The sequence below is a fragment of the Polyodon spathula genome, chromosome 27, assembly GCF_017654505.1.
Source record: "Polyodon spathula isolate WHYD16114869_AA chromosome 27, ASM1765450v1, whole genome shotgun sequence".
Classification (NCBI taxonomy): domain Eukaryota; kingdom Metazoa; phylum Chordata; class Actinopteri; order Acipenseriformes; family Polyodontidae; genus Polyodon; species Polyodon spathula.
Genome location: NC_054560.1, coordinates 1,123,133 through 1,147,599, shown reverse-complemented (window position 1 = coordinate 1,147,599; position 24,467 = coordinate 1,123,133). Strand labels below are relative to the sequence as shown.

Genomic DNA, 24,467 nt, shown 5'->3' with positions numbered 1-24,467 from the left:
TTGTAATATTTGAGAACCCTTATTTGCACTGTCTCCGCCACTTCTGTGAATTTATGCAGGAACGCCCATAATTGCGTATTCATCTAAGGCTTCAGCCATAAAGAAAAACTGCTACCGCAACATTCCATAAAAAGTCGCTAACAGCATGGTTAGTACATTTCACCCTAGACTTCTGACTCATTTGCAACTGGCTTGTAACTATTGCGACAGGCGCAACACTTTAGTACATCTACCTCTGAGGGTTTTACTTCAGGACTCCGGGCAGGAGCCTCTATTAAATAAATATAGAAACTCAATTTTTGACATTTATTTATATTTCTTTTTACAGCAGCCGAAAAGCAGATAATGGTGAGTATCTAATTTTACTGTGCATAAAAAAAGAATTCAATTGTATTTCTTTACCAGGATAATTCAGTGCATTTATATACATTTTAAAATGTGACCTTCAGTTCTTCTGAGCTGTTGTGCAGTATTGCTGCGGTGAGGGAGTGAAATTGGACAGAAATTAAAAACACAGCACTGCTTGGTGATAATATGCAGATATACTGCTGCCTCACTGTCTTCAGCTCTAACCACTAAAGTGAATATTTATAGGTATGAAAGTTTGCTATTGTTATTGCTTTCTTTTGTTTTGTGTAGGTTTCACCTTTTCACAGATGTTATGTTTAGTCTCTGACTTGCTGTTTTACCATTAAAATCATTATATCATTATAATCATTAAGCTTCCTTTACTAAACTTTGCAGTAAAGTGCAGTTTTTACCTCTGATGTAATTCTTTACTGAAATTGCAGTCATGTCCTCCAACTCCAAGATTTATTAATTTTAAAAAAAAATGACATTCAATTAAAACTATGTGCATTTTTTTTAATCACAGGATTGAACGAGAATAAAATCCATGTTTCTTTTTTCTGCGTTGATTTCTGCTTGTTTTGAATATTACCTTTATCAAGGTTCTGAGAATGTTTTCACTTTGCAAGAGCAGGGTGATGTATTATCGGTTTAATGTTCAAACTGCATCCAAAAAGCAGTGCAGTGCATCAGAGCAACTTGCTGTTGCTAAACTATCATACCTATAAATATCCCCTGAGGCCCAGCCTTTGAACTCGTGGTCTCCCTGGTAACGCAGGTGTTTCTTTTCAGAGGACGTTTACGACGATGTCGAAGCAATCTCAGAGGAATTCCCTCCCCCACCTCCTGAAATCTGGTGAGTCACACTTCCTGACTGAAAAAAAAAAATGTTTGAAACACAGGAAAAATAGTCCCTTTATTAATTTCAATGGGCAGTACATCATCACAATAACAACACATGTTAGTTCTCGGGGCACCAACTGTACACAGTAACATGGCTGGTAGTACACACATTTGGGTCATTCCATACCAACTCAACCAGAGCCATTGCCCGACCTTCTCAGATGTTGCTAGAAAATTTCACTCATGGGTTTGGGCCCACTGAGTTCAGAAATGCTGATCTTTTTTTTATTTCCCCTTCGAGCTGTGACCTGACAAAGTGACCTTGACCAGAAAAATCACCCTGGGCTACTTAGACGCCCCCATCATGTGTAGCCCCTCATTCGAACAGGACTTATGAAAAAAAAATATCAAGAGCACCTAACTCACCTCTGGCAAGTTGCCAGACGAGGGGTAAGGGACGAGTTTTATTTGAACTTCAGCCCAACCCTTTACCCTGTAGGGGTGCGGGTCCTAAAATGTTAGTATTGCTTTAAGAACCTTAGGGACCACGCTTCAAAAGTATTTCACAAAATTCGGTTTCAAATCCCCACACTGGTCATTAACACCCTCTGAAATTAGAATTTTGGGTATTTCTACCAAGTTTTGTCTTTTGTACCAAAATTTGTCATGCATTCAAGTATTGCTTATGGCCACTTTGGTGAGGCTAAAGTACCACATAGTTCTAACTGACCTGGCGTTATTCTCCAATTTTGCATTGTCTGCGGTTAGATCTAGAGTAAAAAGTGACAGGGTTTGCTTCCAGTGGCACTAGCTTGGAGCTGAGGGGTTATGAACTTGCATGTGGAACTTGGATTTCTTTGTTACAGTGACACTTTGAAACTACCAAAACCTTAATTAGGTGCATTTTAAAAACTACAAACTCATAGAAAACACAAAGCATAGATTACCATGGTAAACTTAAGGAACTGGGGGGGGGGTTAACAACTTGTGGCATCACTAGAATTTCACATAACTCCTACTGGAACTGAAATATGGTAAGCATGCGATAAAGATCAAGAAATGGTTAACCCCTCAAACACCTAAAGATTTGCCACAATTATCAATTGTTTGTGTTTTCTATCAGTCTGTAGTTTTTAAAACGCACCTAACTGAGGTTTTGGCAGTTTCAAAGTGTCACTGTAACAAAGACATCCAAGTTCCACATGCAAGTTCATAACCCCTCAGCTCCAAGCTAGTGTCACTGGAAGCACACCCTGACACTTTCTACTCCTAAATCTAACCGCAGATAATGACCAGTGTGGGGACTCGAAACCAACAGTGTACCACAGAATTTGGAAGAGTGGTCCCTAAGGTTCTTACAGCAATACTAACATTTTAGGACCTGCATCCCTACAGGGTAAAGGGTTGGGCTGAAGTTTGAATAAAACCTTTCCCTTACCCCTCATCTGGCAGCTTGCCAAAAGTGAGTTAGGTGCTCCTGGTATTTTTTTCTGGAAAACCCTGTTCATTACGAGTCGAACAAGGTGATTTTTCTGGTCAAGGTCACGTTTTCACTTCAGGTTGGCCTTTGCCAGGTCACAGCTCGAAAAGGAAATTTAAAAAATAAATAAAATGATTAGCATTTCTGAACTCGGCAGGCGAATTTCTATAGCAAAATGTGCCCCTTTTCTGGTTGAGTTGGTGTAGAATGACCCATTTTAAACTGTGTACACAGTAACATGGCTGGTAGTAGACACATTTTAAAGATTATACAAATAAGTATGTTTCCTGATGTATTTATTCAATACCTTTGTCTAATTTCTCAATTATTTTTCAAAAGTTTTCAACTGGTGGGTGGAATTCAATATAAAAAATAATAAGAACAATTTCTAGTTTCTAATCCATTTGTTTTTTTTTTAATAACTAGAAACTAGAAGTTTAGTCCAGACTTAATTTTCAAATATCTGAAAATGAAAATCTTCTTTGCCCGTTAAATGACAAAACAAGTATGTATGTTTGATAACAAAGTGAACAGACACATAGAAATAACTCAGTGGAATTGCGGCCTACTATAAAAGACATAAATTCAATTTTTTAATTTTTTTATCTTTTCAGTATTGGCTTTTTTTTTTTTTTTTTTAAAGAATTAGGGGCTTCAGAGTGACGCATCCGGTAAAGGCACTCCGCGTGGAGTGCAGGATGCGCCCTATAGCCTGGAGGTCACCTGTTGGAGTCCAGGCTATTCTACTGCCAACAATGGACAGGAGTTCCCATGGGGCACCGAACAATTGTCCGAGAGCTGCCTGGGCGGGAGGGCTTAGGTTGGCCAGGGTGTCCTCTGTGTCCCTGTAGTCTGGCCAGGTGCCTGTGAGCCTGCCTGTAAGTTGCCCAGAGCTGGATGGTCCTTTGACAGTGTTGCTCTGAGGTCTGTGAGTGAAAAGAAGGTGACAGCACACGTTTCGGAGGACACGTGTGTCCGTCTTCGTCTCTCCCGAGTCAGCACGGAGGTGGCAGCGGTGAGCCGGGTTGAAATAAGAAAGAATTGGGCTTTCCAAATTGGGAAAAAAGTGAGAAAACATAATTGGCGATTCCAAATTTATATATTTAAAAAATCATAATTAAATGAGGTAACTTACTTCTGGGAACATCATTTATTTTTTATATTAAGAACATATGTAAAAGAATATTGGTGTATGTAATATACACCAAGATACTGAAGTTTCGTATGGCTGTCTGGATCTATGACTGTATATTAAATGAGACTATTTCTTAAATTTCCAATAGGGTTTATATTAACCAATTCCATGTCTTTTGAAACAAAATGATATATGAATTAGACAAACAATGAGTAATTAAGATTCAGGGAATGTGAAAAAGTAAGTGAACCCCTGGTTTTATCAGTTCAATTAAGGGGATAATTAGAATCAGGTGTTTAAATAATTAGGTAGATCTTCAGGGGTGAGTTTGGGAGGCCCCACTCTATGTAAAGATCAGAAACTTTGTGAGTTTGGTCTTTGCCATACAGGTGTGTGGAAACATGTCATGCCACAATCAAAAGAAATCTCTGAGGGCCTCAGAAAAACAGTTATTGATGCTCATCAGTCTAGAAAGGGTTACAAAACCCTTCAATGGATTTGGGGCTCCACCAATCAACTGTCAGACAAATGGAGAAAGTTCAAGACCACAGTCACTCTTCCCAGGAGCGGCCATCCAACCAAAATCTCTCCAAGGACAAACTGGAAAATCATCAAGGAAGTCACAAAGAACCCCAGAATAACATCCAATGATCTGCAGGCCACTCTCACCTTGGCTAATGTGACTGTTCAACTATCAAAAAAAGATCTAACAAGAATGATGTTCATGGAAAGATAGCCAGGAGGAAACCAGTGTTCTCTAAAAAGAACATTGCTGCCTGTCTGAAGTTCACCATAGAGCACATAGATGATCCACAAGACTTCTGGAACAATGTTCTCTGGACAGATGAGTCAAAGGTAGAACTTTTTGGACTCAATGAGAAGCGTTATGTTTGGTGAAAACCAAACACTGCATTCGAACAGAAGAACCTCATCCCAACCGTCAAGCATGGTGGTGGGAGTGTGATGGCTTGGCGCTGTTTTGCTGCCTCAGGACCTGGACGGCTTGCCATCATTGACACAACCATTAATTCTGCATTGTATCAGAAGATTCTAGAGGAGAATGTCAGACCATCCGTCCGTGAGCTGAAGCTGAACTGAAAGTGGGTCATGCAGCAAGACAATGATCCTAAACATACAAGCAGATCTACAAAAGAATGGCTGAAGAAGAAGAAATTCCATGTTTTAGAATGTCCTAGTCAAAGTCCACACCTAAACCCCATCGAAATGTTGTGGTAGGACCTGAAGTGAGCTGTCCATGCAAGGAAGCCCTCAAATGTCACAGAGTTGATGCAGTTCTATAAGGAGGAATGGGCCAAAATTCCTCAAAACCGATGTGAGAGACTGACCAACAGTTACAGGAAATGCTTAGTTGAAGTCATTGCTGCTCAAGGTGGTGCCACCAGTTACTGAATCTAAAGGTTCACATACTTTTTCACACATGGATATTGAATATTGAATCATTTGTGGATAAATAAATGTTCAAAACGTGTCATGTGTTTGTGTCGTTTGTTTAATCGGGTTTTCTTTATCTCTCTATTATTAGGACTTAGATTAAGATCTAATAATATTTTAGGTTTGAAATATGAAAATCCTAAAGGGTTCACAAACTTTTTCTCGGCACTGTACACAGTTACCCCATACCCCATTGCAAGATGTATATATGTTTAGACAGCTTTCTAAGGAGTCGTCCTCTTCTGCTCCTAACTGTACTGTTCATCTTCTAGCCTGGACCCAAGGAGGAGGAAGAAGGAAGAGAAGGAGGAAAAGGAGTTCAGAAAGAAGTTTAAGGTGAGCTGAATGGTCTTTGTTTTTGTGTAGGCACTGGTTTCTGGTCTTTCTCAACTTCGTTTCCATCTACACCATGAAAAGCAGTGTGTAAAACTGTAAATCTACCACCAGTTATACCAGCACTTTACAAATATTCATTGTACAGTATGTAAAGGTCAAAGATAACCTACATGTACCAGGTTTTGGTAGTATTCCATTTTATGAATTGTAAGTTCTTCACCTGTTTTGATTGTTCCCCGATAGTAAAATTAATGGACAATTAACAACTCTCTCTGAAATTCAAGTTTTAACACATGTACAGTATGTATCACATCTTGTAGAATTGCTATTTCTAATTTAATACGTCAACCTCCAATATTTTACCTGACTGTATAATTGTGGTGTATATTTGTAATGTAATTTCTAGGGTAAATTAAGTAAAACACATTTCTTAGTATATCAATTAATTATAGTATCTCAAAAGAAAATATATCTAACTTTTATCAGTTAATGTTAAATAAATGCAATTAAAATACCAAGATTAACTTAATAATTGAATACAGTGCACTCCGTTTATAAGAATCACATCTGTCCAGGATGATTTGATTCTTATAAGCAGACCGATATGATTACAATTAGCAACAGTGTGCCTCTGTGCATCAGCAATTTAAATACAGGATACAGAGATCAATGGTGATCAATCACTGAGGACAATACCTTTAACTGTAAGATGCCCTTGAATTAAAATTTCCCACCTTTAATTTAAGGAAAAAATAAAACATCAGATAAATCTGCATTTACAAAAGTACAGCCTCAGTGAAGCATATGGAGGCAGTTTGTGGCCATCTGCTGTCTAAACACAGCATTACAGTTCTGTGCTGCTTCTCATTTCCAGCCTTGATTGCCTGCTTTTCTCCCAGTTTGTGAACTGGGGTATTGCTTGGTATATCGAAAAATCAGCATGTCTGATCAACATTTCCGACCTGTCCGAGCTGGTACTGTTTGTAGAAACACTGAAAATTGTAAAAGCTTCTCTTGGAATTCCTCAGGGAGCTAATGACGCTTTGAGATTGGACAGTAACATTTTGGCTCGTCTTTTCTCAGCAGTCAGTCACGTTGCTGCTTGTGTACTCGTGTAGTCGTGTCTTTGCTGTCTTTTCTCAGCAGTCAGTCACGTTGCTGCTTGTGTATTCAGACAGTGGTGTCTTTGTTGTCTTTTCTCAGCAGTCAGTCACGTTGCTGCTTGTGTATTCAGGCAGTGGTTTCTTTGTTCCTCTTTCTCAGCAGTCATTCACGTTGCTGCTTGTGTATTCAGACAGTGGTGTCTTTGTTGTCTTTTCTCAGCAGTCAGTCATGTTGCTGCTTGTGTATTCAGACAGTGGTGTCTTTGTTGTCTTTTCTCAGCAGTCAGTCACGTTGCTGCTTGTGTATTCAGGCAGTGGTGTCTTTGTTGTCTTTTCTCAGCAGTCAGTCACGTTGCTGCTTGTGTATTCAGACAGTGGTGTCTTTGTTGTCTTTTCTCAGCAGTCAGTCACGTTGCTGCTTGTGTATTCAGGGAGTGGTGTCTTTGTTGTCTTTTCTCAGCAGTCAGTCACGTTGCTGCTTGTGTATTCAGACAGTGGTGTCTTTGTTGTCTTTTCTCAGCAGTCAGTCATGTTGCTGCTTGTGTATTCAGACAGTGGTGTCTTTGTTGTCTTTTCTCAGCAGTCAGTCACGTTGCTGCTTGTGTATTCAGACAGTGGTGTCTTTGTTGTCTTTTCTCAGCAGTCAGTCACGTTGCCGCTTGTGTATTCAGACAGTGGTGTCTTTGTTGTCTTTTCTCAGCAGTCAGTCACGTTGCTGCTTGTGTATTCAGACAGTGGTGTCTTTGTTGTCTTTTCTCAGCAGTCAGTCACGTTGCTGCTTGTGCTTGAGAAGTGATCGTCTCGTGAGGGTGCCTAGTTTAACTATCGTGTGGTGTTACATGTAATGGCCTTTGAATTGAAATGACATTAGAGTACAATATTTACTTTCAGGCTAACACTGCATTTAAGCATCTGTGGTTTGCTTTTTTTCAGTTGCGAAGCAAATCTCAGTTTTTCACTAAACCGAGATGCAAAGTTTCCCAATCCCCTCTCCCCTCCTCACTGTGCCTCTACGCAGTCCCCCTCCCTCTACAAGCATATCACACAATAACACTGCTGTACTTAGCATGTATTCAATGAATGTGCATTCACTTTATTAAAACACATTTTCACTAACAGAGAACAAAAAATAAATATCTGCCATATCGACTCACACGTAAACTGCACGACTACTTGGAGTCGCTGAGGACTGTATACACGTTGCAGACCAGGGATTATACTGTATACACGCTGTGGACCAGGGATTATACTGTATACACGTTGCGGACCAGGGTATAGACGTATACATACTGCGGACCAGGGAATATATTGTATACACGTTGCGGACCAGGGATTATACTGTATACATGTTGCGGACCAGGGATTATACTGTATACACGCTGCGGACCAGGGAATATACTGTATACACATTGCGGACCAGGGATTATACTGCCGTTATCAGTTGAGACAGGAATTGATGTAGGTGACCTGCGGCAATTAAGGTTTTTAACGAGAAATGTGTTCATTAATGACCTCATCTACTCAATTTCAAATCATTAACGGAATGATTTCATTAACACATGTAGTTTGAAAATCACTTGCCACTAAAGCTCTCGTCACTATACCACGAGTTCGATACAATAACCCATCCCCGATTGTATACTCAATGCCAATGATTTCACCTTGCAAATTCAGTGTAAAACTAACCACTGAAGTCTCAACTAGAAAATTGCTTACCATCAAACAGGCAGATATATTAGACTGATATGACAGTGGGACTGATTGACAGCAAAAAAAAAAAAAAAAGAATGACAGAAAAATTAAAAATACATGATCTGAAATCAAATGAACTGAAGCACAGTCTTGTAAATGCATCATTCTATTACATACTTAATGAAAGTGCAAATGCAATGAATGTGAAACATAAATTCTCTGTTTTGCAAAACAAATAATACTAAACATATTATTTGAGAATGATACAGTATTTATATATATATATATATATATATATATATATATATATATATATATATATATATATATATATACACATGTGTACATACATATTTTAAAGTCAGTCAAGTCAGTCGAATGAAATCCAGCGACAGGAAGCAAACCACTGTTTGCAGGATATCAGCACCCCTGTCATAGACATGAGAAGGACATGCGTGGATCAACTAATGATGAACCCAATGATCCATGCGAACCCAGTAAGACAAACCAGCGTAAGAGAGAAAAGAACCTCAACAGGCACAAGCCTGGAGTTAAATGGCCAAGAGCTTGTGAGAAAACTGCTTGGGACACAGTAAACACAGATCTCTGTTTTACTTTGGAAAGGTTAAATGGAACAGTTGAAAAGAAGCTGGATAAATTTGAGGACATCATCTACGCCTATGGAAGTGAGAGGTATGGAATTGAAAAAAAAGAAGGAAAAAGTACAAACTATTCCTGGAAAGTCTAGACTGCAGCAGGAGATTGAACACTTAGTTAGAGAAAGGAGGCAGTTGAGGAAGCAATGGAGAAAAGCAGAACAAAATCAGAAGGAGGGACTCAATCTGTCATAAAAAATAAGCTTGCAACATTGTGCAGAGCTGAGCACTACGGAAACGCTACAAAAAGAAAGAGCGTACGAGAACTAACTTTTATAAAGAGCCATTCAAATTTGTAAAAAGATATTCACCAGTGAGAAAAATGGCACACTAAAATCATCTAAGTTTGAGCTGGAGAGATATTTGGAGAAAACACTTACAGATCTAAAAAAGCAGGAGCCTATGTCAATTCCTTCAGACATCCCACCTATCAATCCACCCGAATGCCAAATGGAGGACTGAAGTGGAAAGAAGTAGAGCAAGCTGTCATCATTATCTCCAGGGCATCATCATCTCCAGGGCCTAATAGAGTTCCATAAAGAGTGTACAAGAGTGCTTCTGGAGTTCTACGAATCCTGTGGAAATTGATGAAAGTGGCATCGGAAAAACAGGTTGTACCAAGAGCATGGCGCCGAGCAGGTGGAGTCTTTATACCAAAAGAAAAAGATTCTACAAGCATCAGTCAGTTTCGTCCTATTTCCCTATTAAACGTAGAAGGCAAGATTTTCTTCAGCATTATTGCTCAGAGATTGTCAGCCTACCTAAAGAACTGCTTCATTGACACTTCAGTACAAAAAGCAGGCATTCCAGGTTTCACAGGATGCTTAGAACACATCAGTGTAACCTGGCAACAAATTCAGTCAGCAAAAAAGGAGAGGAAGGAGCTCCATGTGACATTCCTGGATTTGGCAAATGCATATAGTTCAGTGCCATATGAACTTCTTTGGGCAGCATTTGATATTTTTTTTTCATCATACTGATGACAATAACAAATTTAGTGAAAGCCTACTTTGGAGATTTGCAATTTAGTTTGTCAACTTCAGAATTCAGCACTACATGGCAATGCCTGAAAGTTGGAATAATGGCAGGATGTACCATTTCTCCACTGGCCTTTACCATGGCAATGAGAGTAATTATTAGGGCATCAAAATGAGTAGTGGGAGGAGAGCGCTTGGCTTCTGGAATGCGACAACCACCAATTCGAGCATACGTGGATGACATGACAACAATGACTACAACAGTAGCCTGCACTAATCGGTTATTGAGCAAATTAACCAATAACATTGAATGGGCATGAATGCAATCCAAGCCCACTAAATCAAGGAGCATCTCTATAACTAAAGGTAAAAGGGTCTACATTAATGGTGATACCAACAATACCAACAGTGTCCGAGAAGCCAGTGAAAAGTCTAGGGAGATGGTGCAACAAGGATCTAAAGGATTAGTATATTGCCTTAATTAAGCATTACACACAAAAGGCAATATATATTCCTCCATCCAGGAGAGCAACCACCAAGAAAAGGTATTAAAATCAAGCCTTGCCCAGGACAGCTGGAAGCTGCTATAGACTGGAAGATGCTGGCGGATGTTGGTCAACCGCTTATTTTTCCACCTGAGATTACCACCACTAACCTTCGACCAAACATTGTCTTGTGGTCTGGATCAGCATGCCTTGTTCATCTGGTAGAGTTAACAGTGCCATGGGAGGGTGCTATGGATGAGGCGTATGAGAGGAAGAAACTTCGATATGCTGAACTGGCTGCTGAAGCGGAACAGTGAGATTGGAGAGTCTGAGTTTACCCAGTGGAGGTGGGTTGTCAAAGATTTGTGGCACACTCTACAACCCAGTTTCTCAGAGACGTCGGGTTCAGAGTTGCATTGCACAGTGAAGAACTTATCTGAAGCAGCAGAAAGGAGCAGCAACTGGCTGTGGTTGAAACGGAAAGATTCTGAATGGGGATCTCAAGCACAATAGAAAGAAAGCAACACTGATGTACAGGTAAGTAAGCTGGGCTGAACTGAGTGGGGGGTGGAGGGGGATGATGCTGGGACGCCAGAATCACTGTTGAGCCCTCTTGAGGTGTCGTGGGCTAGTCAACGAAACACCAAGGATGGAAGGTGCCCTCTTGAAGACCCTAGAGATGTACCCTACTTAGCTCAATCCAGACGGTTGTCATGCTGATGCACTGGGAAGACAGCACTAGGTTGATCCCCAGAGCCAGCATCGCAGCCGTTGTGTGTGCTGATGCACTGGGGAGGCAAAATTAGTTGATCCCTGGAGCCAGCATTATACTTCAGCCATCAACACCAGACAGAAGGATATCTACATCATCAGATGGAAAACAACGCAAATGGATGGAGAGGCAGATGGATCACATTAGTTTACTATAAAGCTACGTCTTAGTTGGTGCTTATCTTGGTGAGAGCTGAGTTCAAATCAGCATGAAGTTCAACATCTATTCTCATGTAATGGAAATCATATAATATATATATATATATATATATATATATATATATATATATATATATATATATATATATATATATATATATATATATATATATATTTATTTATTTTTTTTTTTTTTTAAAGCATTCTTACTTTACAGCATTTTTTCACACCTGCCTAAAACTTTTGCACAGTACTGTATATATATATATATATATATATATATATATATATATATATATATATATATATATATATATACACACACACACACACGCACACACACACACACACACACACAGTACATACATATTTTAATGCATTGTAAGAGCAACGTAATTATCAAGTAAACTTGTTTTGTAATCATGCTTTTAAAAACAATAATTGGGTGGGTCATTTATATTCCAATAGATGGAGACTGGTACCACATTTAACATTTTTCTTATTCTTATTTTCTTATTAATGTCTTACTTGTTGTCTGTCCTATATCAGTGTTTTGGTTTATCTTTATTACATAGGTGCTTAATATGTGTTATGAAACATGCATTTACATTTCAAACTCTAAATAAACGTTTATAGTAGTGCTAGTCCTGAAGGCTGCACCGCAGGGGGAGTGAACAACACAGATATGGCATAACGAACTGGCGATGCCATGTTGTTGGTATGTCTACAACCAGGTTCATGGTTGTTAATACTGTTGCTAAGGAAGCGACACATTCCCTTTTCTAGTGCAGAGGCGCATGCGATCTTTAGACTATGCTAAGGGGTGCTGACCTGACAGCTGACAAGAGAAAACCGCAAAATGAAATTTCTTGAGTGGCAATGCATTTCAGTAATTTTTCCGCACCTCACAACTTTTCCCCGCCCTACTTACGGCTCTGGCCTTCAGTGAAGAAAACCTACAGTTAAACATGGAGGTGATTCGATTGTGGGGGTGTTTTAGCAGTTCAGGGACTGGAGACATTCATGTGATCTGCTGTTAGGCTGATTGACAGATAGTTTATCTACCAACACGACAACAACCTAGAGCATACGGCTAAGTGAACTCTGGAATTCTTGAAGAAAACAAAGATAAAGTTCGAAATAGCCTTTGCAATCACCAGATCTCAATCCAGTAAAAATGCTTTGGACTGATCAAAAAAATAAAAGCTGTAGTCAAGCACTGAGTATGCAATCTGTCTGAGCTGAATGAAATGGTCAAGATTTCACCAACAAGATGTAACATACTGAATAGAAACAGAGTATAAGAAGCTGCTCAACGGTGGAATGATGCCATTATAGTGGCACGATACGGATTTAACTTCATTTCTGTGGTAAATTCTGATTTTCAACCATTAATATTGTGGCAATGGTAGTGGGAAGAGTGATGCCCTGTACAGCTTAAACAGTTTGTGGCTTTGTCTTATTAAATCTTTAAAAAGGATAGGTATTTTAAAAGACAAAAGCAAGGTCAATACCTACAAAATATAATGTAATTTTTCAGCAGACCTGGAGAAAAACCTGTAATAGCTACAGCACTACTAGAATTGGTTAGAATTTGATTGGATTAGTAGTTTTACAGCTATTTTGATTTTAATTGTGATTTTGTGGCATTTGTCAGGTCCAGTCAGAAAGACACGCACCCATAACACAAGGCGCAGTTGAGAATGCTGCCCAATACAATGGGAGCCAGACTTGTCACAGTGTGAGAACGCTGCCCAATACAATGGGAGCCAGCCCTGTCACAGTGTGAGAATGCTGCCCAATACAATGGGAGCCAGCCCTGTCACAGTGTGAGAATGCTGCCCAATACAATGGGAGCCAGCCCTGTCACAATGTGAGAATGCTGCCCAGTACAATGAGAGCCAGCCGTGTCACAGTGTGAGAATGCTGCCCAATACAATGGGAGCCAGCCCTGTCACAGTGTGAGAATGCTGCCCAATACAATGGGAGCCAGCCCTGTCACAGTGTGAGAATGCTGCCCAATACAATGGGAGCCAGCCCTGTCACAGTGTGAGAATGCTGCCCAATACAATGGGAGCCAGCCCTGTCACAGTGTGAGAATGCTGCCCAATACAATGGGAGCCAGCCCTGTCACAGTGTGAGAATGCTGCCCAATACAATGGGAGCCAGCCCTGTCACAGTGTGAGAATGCTGCCCAATACAATGGGAGCCAGCCCTGTCACAGTGTGAGAATGCTGCCCAATACAATGGGAGCCAGCCCTGTCACAATGTGAGAATGCTGCCCAATACAATGCCATGTCACAGTGTGAGAATGCTGCCCAATACAATGGGAGCCAGCCCTGTCACAGTGTGAGAATGCTGCCCAATACAATGGGAGCCAGCCCTGTCACAGTGTGAGAATGCTGCCCAATACAATGGGAGCCAGCCCTGTCACAGTGTGAGAATGCTGCCCAATACAATGGGAGCCAGCCCTGTCACAATGTGAGAATGCTGCCCAGTACAATGAGAGCCAGCCGTGTCACAGTGTGAGAATGCTGCCCAATACAATGGGAGCCAGCCCTGTCACAATGTGAGAATGCTGCCCAGTACAATGAGAGCCAGCCGTGTCACAGTGTGAGAATGCTGCCCAATACAATGGGAGCCAGCCCTGTCACAGTGTGAGAATGCTGCCCAATACAATGGGAGCCAGCCCTGTCACAATGTGAGAATGCTGCCCAATACAATGCCATGTCACAGTGTGAGAATGCTGCCCAATACAATGGGAGCCAGCCCTGTCACAGTGTGAGAATGCTGCAATACAGTGGGAGCCAGCCCTGTCACAGTGTGAGAATGCTGCCCAATACAATGGGACCTGGCCCAGTGTTTTTGAAATCTTTAGTAACACAATAAGTTCAGCTAAGCAATCCACAGAAGGTAGAATGCATCATCTGCTAAATAAACAAATAATAATAATAATAATTTAATATATTTGCTATTTTTTTGTCTTCATATATGATGTTGCTGTTTGTATCTCTTAGACATTTCACCTCCTCTTTGAATGTTCTCTTGCTGTGATAATACTGGAAAACCTTTTTGGAATTGGTTTTAGCCCCCTTGAGCAATGCTCATTTCGATTTCTCTCTTGGCCTTTCTAACTTAATTTATGTTTTTCTAAAGAACTCCTAGAAGCTAGATGTGTTGGAGTGCATTAGAGTCACGGTTCCCTGGGACTGACAGGTTTTCAGTGTCGACTGATCAAAAAAATAAAAGCTGTAGTCAAGCACTGAGTATGCAATCTGTCTGAGCTGAATGAAATGGTCAAGATTTCACCAACAAGATGTAACATACTGAATAGAAACAGAGTATAAGAAGCTGCTCAACGGTGGAATGATGCCATTATAGTGGCACGATACGGATTTAACTTCATTTCTGTGGTAAATTCTGATTTTCAACCATTAATATTGTGGCAATGGTAGTGGGAAGAGTGATGCCCTGTACAGCTTAAACAGTTTGTGGCTTTGTCTTATTAAATCTTTAAAAAGGATAGGTATTTTAAAAGACAAAAGCAAGGTCAATACCTACAAAATATAATGTAATTTTTCAGCAGACCTGGAGAAAAACCTGTAATAGCTACAGCACTACTAGAATTGGTTAGAATTTGATTGGATTAGTAGTTTTACAGCTATTTTGATTTTAATTGTGATTTTGTGGCATTTGTCAGGTCCAGTCAGAAAGACACGCACCCATAACACAAGGCGCAGTTGAGAATGCTGCCCAATACAATGGGAGCCAGACTTGTCACAGTGTGAGAACGCTGCCCAATACAATGGGAGCCAGCCCTGTCACAGTGTGAGAATGCTGCCCAATACAATGGGAGCCAGCCCTGTCACAGTGTGAGAATGCTGCCCAATACAATGGGAGCCAGCCCTGTCACAATGTGAGAATGCTGCCCAGTACAATGAGAGCCAGCCGTGTCACAGTGTGAGAATGCTGCCCAATACAATGGGAGCCAGCCCTGTCACAGTGTGAGAATGCTGCCCAATACAATGGGAGCCAGCCCTGTCACAGTGTGAGAATGCTGCCCAATACAATGGGAGCCAGCCCTGTCACAGTGTGAGAATGCTGCCCAATACAATGGGAGCCAGCCCTGTCACAGTGTGAGAATGCTGCCCAATACAATGGGAGCCAGCCCTGTCACAATGTGAGAATGCTGCCCAGTACAATGAGAGCCAGCCGTGTCACAGTGTGAGAATGCTGCCCAATACAATGGGAGCCAGCCCTGTCACAGTGTGAGAATGCTGCCCAATACAATGGGAGCCAGCCCTGTCACAATGTGAGAATGCTGCCCAATACAATGCCATGTCACAGTGTGAGAATGCTGCCCAATACAATGGGAGCCAGCCCTGTCACAGTGTGAGAATGCTGCAATACAGTGGGAGCCAGCCCTGTCACAGTGTGAGAATGCTGCCCAATACAATGGGACCTGGCCCAGTGTTTTTGAAATCTTTAGTAACACAATAAGTTCAGCTAAGCAATCCACAGAAGGTAGAATGCATCATCTGCTAAATAAACAAATAATAATAATAATACATTTAATATATTTGCTATTTTTTTGTCTTCATATATGATGTTGCTGTTTGTATCTCTTAGACATTTCACCTCCTTGAATGTTCTCTTGCTGTGATAATACTGGAAAACCTTTTTGGAATTGGTTTTAGCCCCCTTGAGAATGCTCATTTCGATTTCTCTCTTGGCCTTTCTAACTTAATTTATGTTTTTCTAAAGAACTCCTAGAAGCTAGATGTGTTGGAGTGCATTAGAGTCACGGTTCCCTGGGACTGACAGGTTTTCAGTGTCGACTTGGTTCTTTCATCTGACCTCCAGAAGCTGACCAAAGTGTAGCATTGAAGTATCTGCAAGGAGCGTTCAATAAATATTCTTCACTAACAGATTGAAATAAACTAACATTTATAAAATAATTTCACCTTGAGTCTTTTATATTTGCATTTTTTCAAAATCAAGATTTACTGATATTATGTTATTAGCACAATGTACTTTAAACTTTAGTGGGACTGTAAACACAGCAAGAGCGGCCTCTAAACCACTGTCCTGACTGGGAGCTTCCGTTCCCAGTGAAGTCACTGACCTTTGTTCTTTCCTGTCAGTATGAAGGGCCAATTGAAGTCCAGTACCAGATGATGGTGGACCCCAATGCAAACATCAAGAAGACTGGAGGGAAGGACTTGCCCCTGATCAAAGGAGAGATCCTGGATGTCATTAAGCTGGTCAATGACAAGAAAGTCATTTGTCGGAACAAGCAAGGGAAATGTATGTGTTTTATCCAGAAGTTTATCTTGAGTAATGGGAGAGCTATAAGTCAAGCAATAAGCTGCAGCAAAACCTTTGTATACTTGACTGCTTGCTAGGGATGTGCTGATGCTTGTAATTTTGGAGTAATTCCCTTTAAGAAGTTTTTGTTCACAAGTATTAAATTAATCCAAACATGCTTGTTAATTAAGTGCTAATTTTACAAGAGGAAAAGCGTTTTCACTACCATAACATTAACTGACAATGACGAGGTGTCACGAAACAACAAAAGCATCGGATTTGACCAGGCTATGCACAGGAACTTTCCTTAGACCTAACTAGCTGAGTAAACTGGGATTGGTCAAGTTTTTTCGTCAAGTCTTTCCCAGGACTACAATCCCAGAATTCACTACAGGCATGACACATTTCTTAGGAAACAAGCAAAGTGAAATCCGTATGATTTTATATCAAAAGGTGTAAATAAAGGTAAGACAAATCATTTCTTATAATATGTGGTTTTATAGTATCTAAAAATTTTCAAAGAGAATGAATAGGAAGGTAGGAGTATCAGAGCCATTCCATACTCTCAACTCTCTCTGTGTGAAGAAGTGTTTCGTCCCTCTGTCAAAATCTATCTGGATTTCTGTGCAACAGTGAGGTAGTTCTCATGGTCAGGCCACTCAGTTGTACACGCACACCCCCACCCCCACCCCCACTTTGTATTGGGATCCTACTTTTTTGTGACTGGCACTTTTACATTTGTTGATATTACATTGAATTTGCCACGTTTCTGCCCATTTATGTAAAGCTCAGTATGTGGTTTGTATGGAAATGATAGTGTGATAATATGTAAATACATGAATAAAACACATGCATCCGTAACAGTGCTGTTACTAGGAGCCCCTCAGGGGGTCTAGCTCCAGTTTGAAATCCACCTGGGCTATTGAATGAATCTCTCTTTGTCTCTTGCAGATGGCTATGTTCCCAAATCTGTTCTGCTGCAGGCGTAAGTACACCACACACATCTCTTTCTCTCCATTTTATTCCCAACTTGCTAAAGAAATTCAGCCTTGCTCTTACATGTGTGCCACTGTTTGTTAAAGTAATTGCAGCTCTCAAAATAATTCCATAAATATTACTCATTGTAAGCTGCTTAGGTGTGCAATGTGCTATTCTAGCAAACATGTATTTGCATTTTAAAACAGACAGCTGGTAAAGTCTGTTTGCTTGTCTTGCCCCTTAGGACAGGGGTGTCAAAATAGCTCCTGGAGGGCCGCAGTGTCTTCTAGCTTTCGTTCCGCCCGAGCTCTCAATTACTTAATTGGTCTAATCATTTGATTAATTGGACACATTTAACGCTTCTCTCCAGGCCTCAAATGATTCATAGGTGAATCAAGTGCATTTTTTCAATCTGTTAAAGACATTGAAAAATATGAAATATGTCCAATTGAACAAATAATGACATCAATTAACTTCATTGAGCTCTTAAGTTGGAGTGAAAGCCTGAAGACCCTGCGGCCCTCGAGGGCTAGAGTGTGACCCCCCCTGCTCTAGGAAGTCTGCTTCTGCTTTACTTCCTCTGTTACCCCAGCAGTGTCTTCTGGGTCACTGTCTCAAACAAAGATATTCCATATACCAAGTTATTTCAATGTAAATATATACTTATTATTTTGCTGTCGGTCTTTAGCATATCTGTGTATATGAAAAGGAAAAGATGCACTTGAAAATATGACTTAATCTGGAATAAAAAACACAGGTATGGAATATGGGCTTTATACTGTTAAGAAAACATTTTTATTTTTTTAGAACTAAAGTTTATGAAGCCGGGGTGTAGTGGCACTGGAGGTGTCCTTAAAATAAATCAATAATGATACATTGTAAACAGTTAACCTCTACTGCATTTTACATTTCATTACATTAAATTCCAACTCACTAACTCATGTTTACTAGCACTGAAGTATTTAAAAACTTTTAACTCAGATGGCACAATTAAATCAATTACTTAATAATAATAATAATAATAATAATAATAATAATAATAATACATTTCCAGTTATTTTGAACTTAAGAAATCCAGAAGTTATAATCAAATATGCGTCCGAAAACAAACACTCGCTCGTTAAAAACTTCCCAGTGTAAAATACAGACATTGGAGCGTAATCAAAAAAATACAGCTTTTTATTTCAATGTATATTAAATGTACACCTGTATTTGTGACAGTCACTGCATGTGTGAATACACGAGTGAGAGGGTCCAGTCACTCATTTTCACTCATTTGGAGGTACTTATAACACTGTTTTTGACGCAGCACAATGGAGTGTAAGTTAGGTCATACAATAGCTGATTAATAAAGTTGTGTAAGTTTGTGTACTACATACATCGTTATAAATTCACTGATGTGTTAATCCAATACCGAGATTTCAAAACCTGGCTATGTTTTGTATACAACAGTATACAGATCAGTGAATACGTAGCTTTGTGCTCTGTGCACATCGTTATAAAGTCAGTATATGCTAATGCAATACATTATTCGAGAGGGTGAACTTTGCACAGCATCAGTAAAGCTTAGGTGTCAATCACGTCTTTCCAATACAGCTTTAGGACGTCTCCAAAGTGACACTGTACAGGCAGAATGATACTACAAAGTGACACTGTACAGTCAGAATGATACTACAAAGTGACACTGTACATGAGACAATAAAGTGACATTACAGGCAGAATGATACTACAAAGTGAAACCCCACAGGCAGAATGATACTATAAAGTGACACTGTAGAGGCAGAATGATACTACAAAGTGACACTGTACAGGCAGAATGATACTACAAAGTGACACTGTACAGGCAGAATGATACTACAAAGTGACACTGTACAGGCAGAATGATACTACAGAGTGACACTGTACAGGCAGAATGATTCTATAAAGTGACACTGTACAGGCAGAATGATTCTATAAAGTGACACTGTACAGGCAGAATGATACTACAAAGTGACACTGTACAGGCAGAATGATACTACAGAGTGACACTGTACAGGCAGAATGATACTACAAAGTGACACTGTACAGGCAAAATGATACTACAGAGTGACACTGTACAGGCAGAATGATTCTATAAAGTGACACTGTAGAGGCAGAATGATACTACAAAGTGACACTGTAGAGGCAGAATGTTACTACCAGCTTCATACATTGTAATGCTGCTCTGAAAAATTCTCACAAACAAAAACAGTTTATTTAAGTAATATAAAGCCCGTACTTCATACCTGTATGAAATAATGTATTCCAGATCATGGATTCTTTTAAGAGAATATGTTCTTGTGTGGAGTTTGAAACATACACAAACTCCGAAAGGCACTACAAAGCTGATGATTATGTGCATATGCAAATGTAAAACACTTTGGAAATAATGACTTCTCTCACTCGCTCCCTCGCTCCTTCACCACTTGCTGTTCCCTTTTTGTAGTGGGATCGACAGCTCCTGGTTTTCAAATAAAGCTAATATGTAAATGAGGCCACAGCCCACTGGCACTAACACAGACTGACAAGGACAGGCACCCCTCTTTCTTCATTGGTTAGTGCTAATGGCATTCCCCCAGTGTTTAGATCAAACTCCCTTCAAAATCACAGCATGAAGGGGAAGCGCAGTCCAGCACTTTGCTGTTACGCTTGCATTTCACAGCACTTTGCCTTTACGCTTGCATTTCACAGCACTTTGTTTACTATTTTCACTGTGTGGATGTAAAGAGGTGCAGGTTCTGAGATACTGTATTGGTTCATCTATATACCCACTCCATGCGATGGACCCAGCTTTAGAGTAGGTGTGAGGTCACGTACATATGGGGTATAATGGGTTTCTCTTGACATAACCATACATATTTAGTGTTATTTTCACATGGATAGACCTTTTCTATGTGTAAGTGACAATTCGATTCATTAATATGTGTGTCACCAAGGGTCATAATGTCATTATTCACAGCATTTCAGTAGTAGTTATTACCATAGGTGGAACTGGACTGAAAACTAAGGCTCTTTTGGGAAGAGGCTCCCAGACTGCTAGACATTTTGTGGCGCTTTGTGTGCAGCAGGCTTGTATATAGTGATAACCCATGGTGCCCTGGTAGTACTTGCAGTAGGTAATAGTACTTATTAAGGAGGAATTGCTTATTGCACCTGATTCTCCACATGCAATAACTACGCAAAATGTTTCATTTTCAGGGAAGGAGACATATACGACGATGCTGAAACTGCTGCTGGTATGTAGAAGTTTAAACTCATTTGAGACATAAATAACTTTTTAGTGTAGTGTTTCTAAAATATATGAATTATTAATTACCTCTGTAAAGCAGCTAACTGATGTAAATATAAACATGATAATATTTTCACAGATGATCCATTTCTATGTATCTAGTTAGTAGCTAGTTATCTGCCTGCCTGCCTGTACTTCATATTACCCATACACCCCAGTGTACTCACTATTACCCATACTCCCCAGTGTACTCCATATTACCCAGGGTTGATGTAGTTTACATGGTCAGTGAGAGTAACAAGCTTATATAGTTTAGTTTAATTTTAATTGGTAACAAAATGGCCAGCAATATGAAAGGAAAAACTTGCAGGAAACTCTGGAGAGCGAGGCCTTGAGAAGTAACCAGTGTTACAATTAGCAAAGTTTTAAAGTTACAAACTTCAAATATTTTAAGCCACTCTACAGCTGAATTCAAATTTCTGTTTGAATTGTATGAGTGCTACTGTGGAAGGGTGGTGGGTAATTCACTGACACAGGAGACAGACAGGTGGATTTGGCAACACCGCACAGGTGCCCAGTTTTATTTTTTGGGGTGCTCTTTTTCTTTTCGCCCGCAGATGGCGCTGTGGGTCTGTGGTCTGCTTACCAATGATGGTAAACAGAGCCACGGGAATACCAAGCGATGGTACAAATACCGGCGCCCTTGCAGGTGCTTCGAAACAATAATCCAAAACAGAAGGCACAAAGAAACAGGGAAAATAAAACAGTAACAAAACAAAAGCTATATCCCAGTCGCCGCTACCCGTGCGACCCGGATCACCGTCCTACACTGCCGGATAACTAGCCTCCTCCGTTACAATACTCCGGGGTCTGCCCAAGGGTTCCCCACTCTCACTGTCTCACTGTGAGACTCTTTCTTTTTCTCCCGGCTGATTCCCGATCCTGAATCAGAGCTTCCGCACTCTCGGAGCGTCTAAGTGGGCAGACCTGAGGAGACAGCAGAGCATTATTTTATAGGGCTAACAATCTCCCAGGACTCGCCTCTCAGCCATTCAGAGAGGGGGAAAGTCCACACACCCTCTTTCCCACCTCCCCGTGTCACTGCCATGACTCATAGGCGGTTGTTGGACGACTGCCGCCCTCTTCCTGCAGCCCTGTGAACACGCCAGCAGAGTCAGCACAGATCTCCCCCTGCTACAGCCACAAAAGTACTTGTTTACATGAAAATGCAGAAAGATGACATTGCTGTTTTATTTATTTTCTTTTAACAGTGTGGCTTTGAGAAACAATTGTATAATGTTAAAATTAGTTTATAATAGTTAGTATAAGTTCCATAGCACTGACCAATGGAGAAAGAGTGGGAGACAGAAGCTGCTAGCACTCCCTTTAAGAAAACAATAGCCCTAGCGATCTCCTTTGCTGTGACTTTGAAGAACAAAAAGCTACTTATTTCCATAGCACCATTGTTAATGCAGTATTTGGAAATATTTACATTCAATGAACAATGTTGCCTGCAGGGTTTTGTTATACTCATAAACATTCTAGAGGTTTGCCCTGTTATCAAAATTGGACACCATATCTTCTCTGCTGATGGGTGAGTGGATCTAACAGATATATTACTGACGCGTGAATAGAAGAATAGAAGAGTGGTTGGGAAGCGCATGGTTGGACTGCTGCTGTGTATCTCCAGTTTCAAGCTTGTCACTTACTGGTACTAGAACGAGTACCACAGGTTCAAAACCACTGCCCTAGTTTACCTGGTTGATTCTAAGCTTTGATCATTTCACATTCTCTTTTTTTTTACTTTACAGATATCTACGATAATGACTGATTCCCAGTAAAGTCTGAAGAACAAGAGAAACTTGAATACCTTGCCTCAGGAATTCTGAAGAGCTTTTCATTCCAATTTCCCCAAAAGAAGACATTCCTCTGAAGTTCCATTTACAAGCTTTTCTCTTACGCAGTAAACCTGAGAAATATTTCCTCGCTTGCGATCTTCTCTGAGACTTATTCATTCCTTATTCATATGCTTCATACTGCAGGACACTGAACAGGAAAGGGAGCTAGTGTAAATAGCAAAAGGCACAACAAGCAGCTTTAGTATATTAGCCCAGCGATTTTTAACTTGATGAAACTTTAGGACACAGATTAAATGTTTGGGAAAATATTTATAAACATGTTTTTATTTCTTAAACTAGCCATGTCAGGTAATATTTAGAAACGTCTCAGGTAACAAATGTGAAACTGCAACTGATATTGTGAGAAGCAAATGAACGGAAGCACACTGATCCAGCTCCAAGGGGTGTTCCGAGACTCGTACTTTCCGAATAATTACCATTGCGAAAATATTCCTTAATTTCAATAAAACATCATTATTGAGTTCCATCGTAACAACCTGACAGTGTTATTTAATGTAGAACCTGTCGTGCTCCCATTTAAAACGATTATTTGTCTTATCTTTCTTTTTATACCTTTGATATTAAATCATTGTTATTTCCCTTTGCTGACACGTGTCATCTCTGCAGTGAATTGTGTGATGAATCAGTTGCATTTGCTAGTTTTGCAACATATTTTCATTGTCAGTTTACGACCTCTGTATGGCAATAAAAATGTCAGCGCCCAGGATGAAAGGAAAATTTGCTTCCAAATGACTTTTAAAATGCTCAATGCAGAAGTTAACTGTCATTGTTTGCTACTCAAAGGTGATTGGAAGGTCAACTTGTTTTGAAATCAACACATTAATGAATTAATTTATTCAATACCTGCCAATAAATACTTCTTAAAGGTATTTACTCAGAAAATACTTGTATAAGCGCACCCCACCTGATCACACCCTTAGTGAATTTGATGGTGTGATCCTCTCTGCAATCCGGAACCTGTCTATTCTGGAATCCAACATGATTTATAAGTTTTGTTTGCCTAAAACCGGCACACACTCATGGCTTTTTCTTTTTCTTTTCTAAGGTCTTAATAAAGAATGTTGTGTAAACATGCATATGTCCTGCAGGGTATGGTACATGTATGCAAAATCCTTGCTTACATAATGGAGAAAATGACATTCAAATGAACATGGTGCACCTGGACAGCATTGTATAGAGTTGTTTTTAAGTGTTCATGTATAGGTTTTAGGTATTAGATTTTGCAATACCTCTGTAAATTAGCACACTGGATAATTCGGCACAATTTTCCAGTCCCAAGCGATTCCAGATTAGGTTTTACAGTATATTTTTAAGGCATCCTTTCTCTAAAGCCGGAAGAAATTCGCAGAATATTTAGGCATGTAATTTGCAACAATAAACTGCAAACACAAATTGCTAGAAAACATCTTTGATTTAGAGTGTTTTAAAGGGCGCTTGGGACACACGTACAGTATAGTTTGAAACTTGCATCACTATGAAAACATTTTATGAAGAAATCTTTTTAAATAATTGACCATGTAATCAGAATTTTAAGAACGACTAGTTGACCTATTTGAATTTTTATCTCGGTGTCAGATTA

General features: G+C 39.9%; 1 protein-coding gene across 2 annotated transcripts in view; it reads left to right on the top strand.

Annotated features, from left to right (window-relative positions):
* Positions 1-24,152, top strand: part of si:ch73-40i7.2 (FYN-binding protein 1) — a 65,774-nt gene extending 41,622 nt beyond the window's left edge. For both annotated transcript variants that reach the window (XM_041230588.1, XM_041230589.1), the window contains exons 10-16: positions 329-348; positions 1,141-1,204; positions 5,531-5,594; positions 16,582-16,744; positions 17,696-17,729; positions 20,939-20,976; positions 22,781-24,152. In XM_041230588.1, coding sequence (XP_041086522.1) covers positions 329-348; positions 1,141-1,204; positions 5,531-5,594; positions 16,582-16,744; positions 17,696-17,729; positions 20,939-20,976; positions 22,781-22,800 — 403 coding nt within the window. In that variant the 3' untranslated portion in view covers positions 22,801-24,152. The remainder of the gene's footprint in view (positions 1-328; positions 349-1,140; positions 1,205-5,530; positions 5,595-16,581; positions 16,745-17,695; positions 17,730-20,938; positions 20,977-22,780) is intronic.
* Positions 24,153-24,467: the final 315 nt, after the last annotated feature.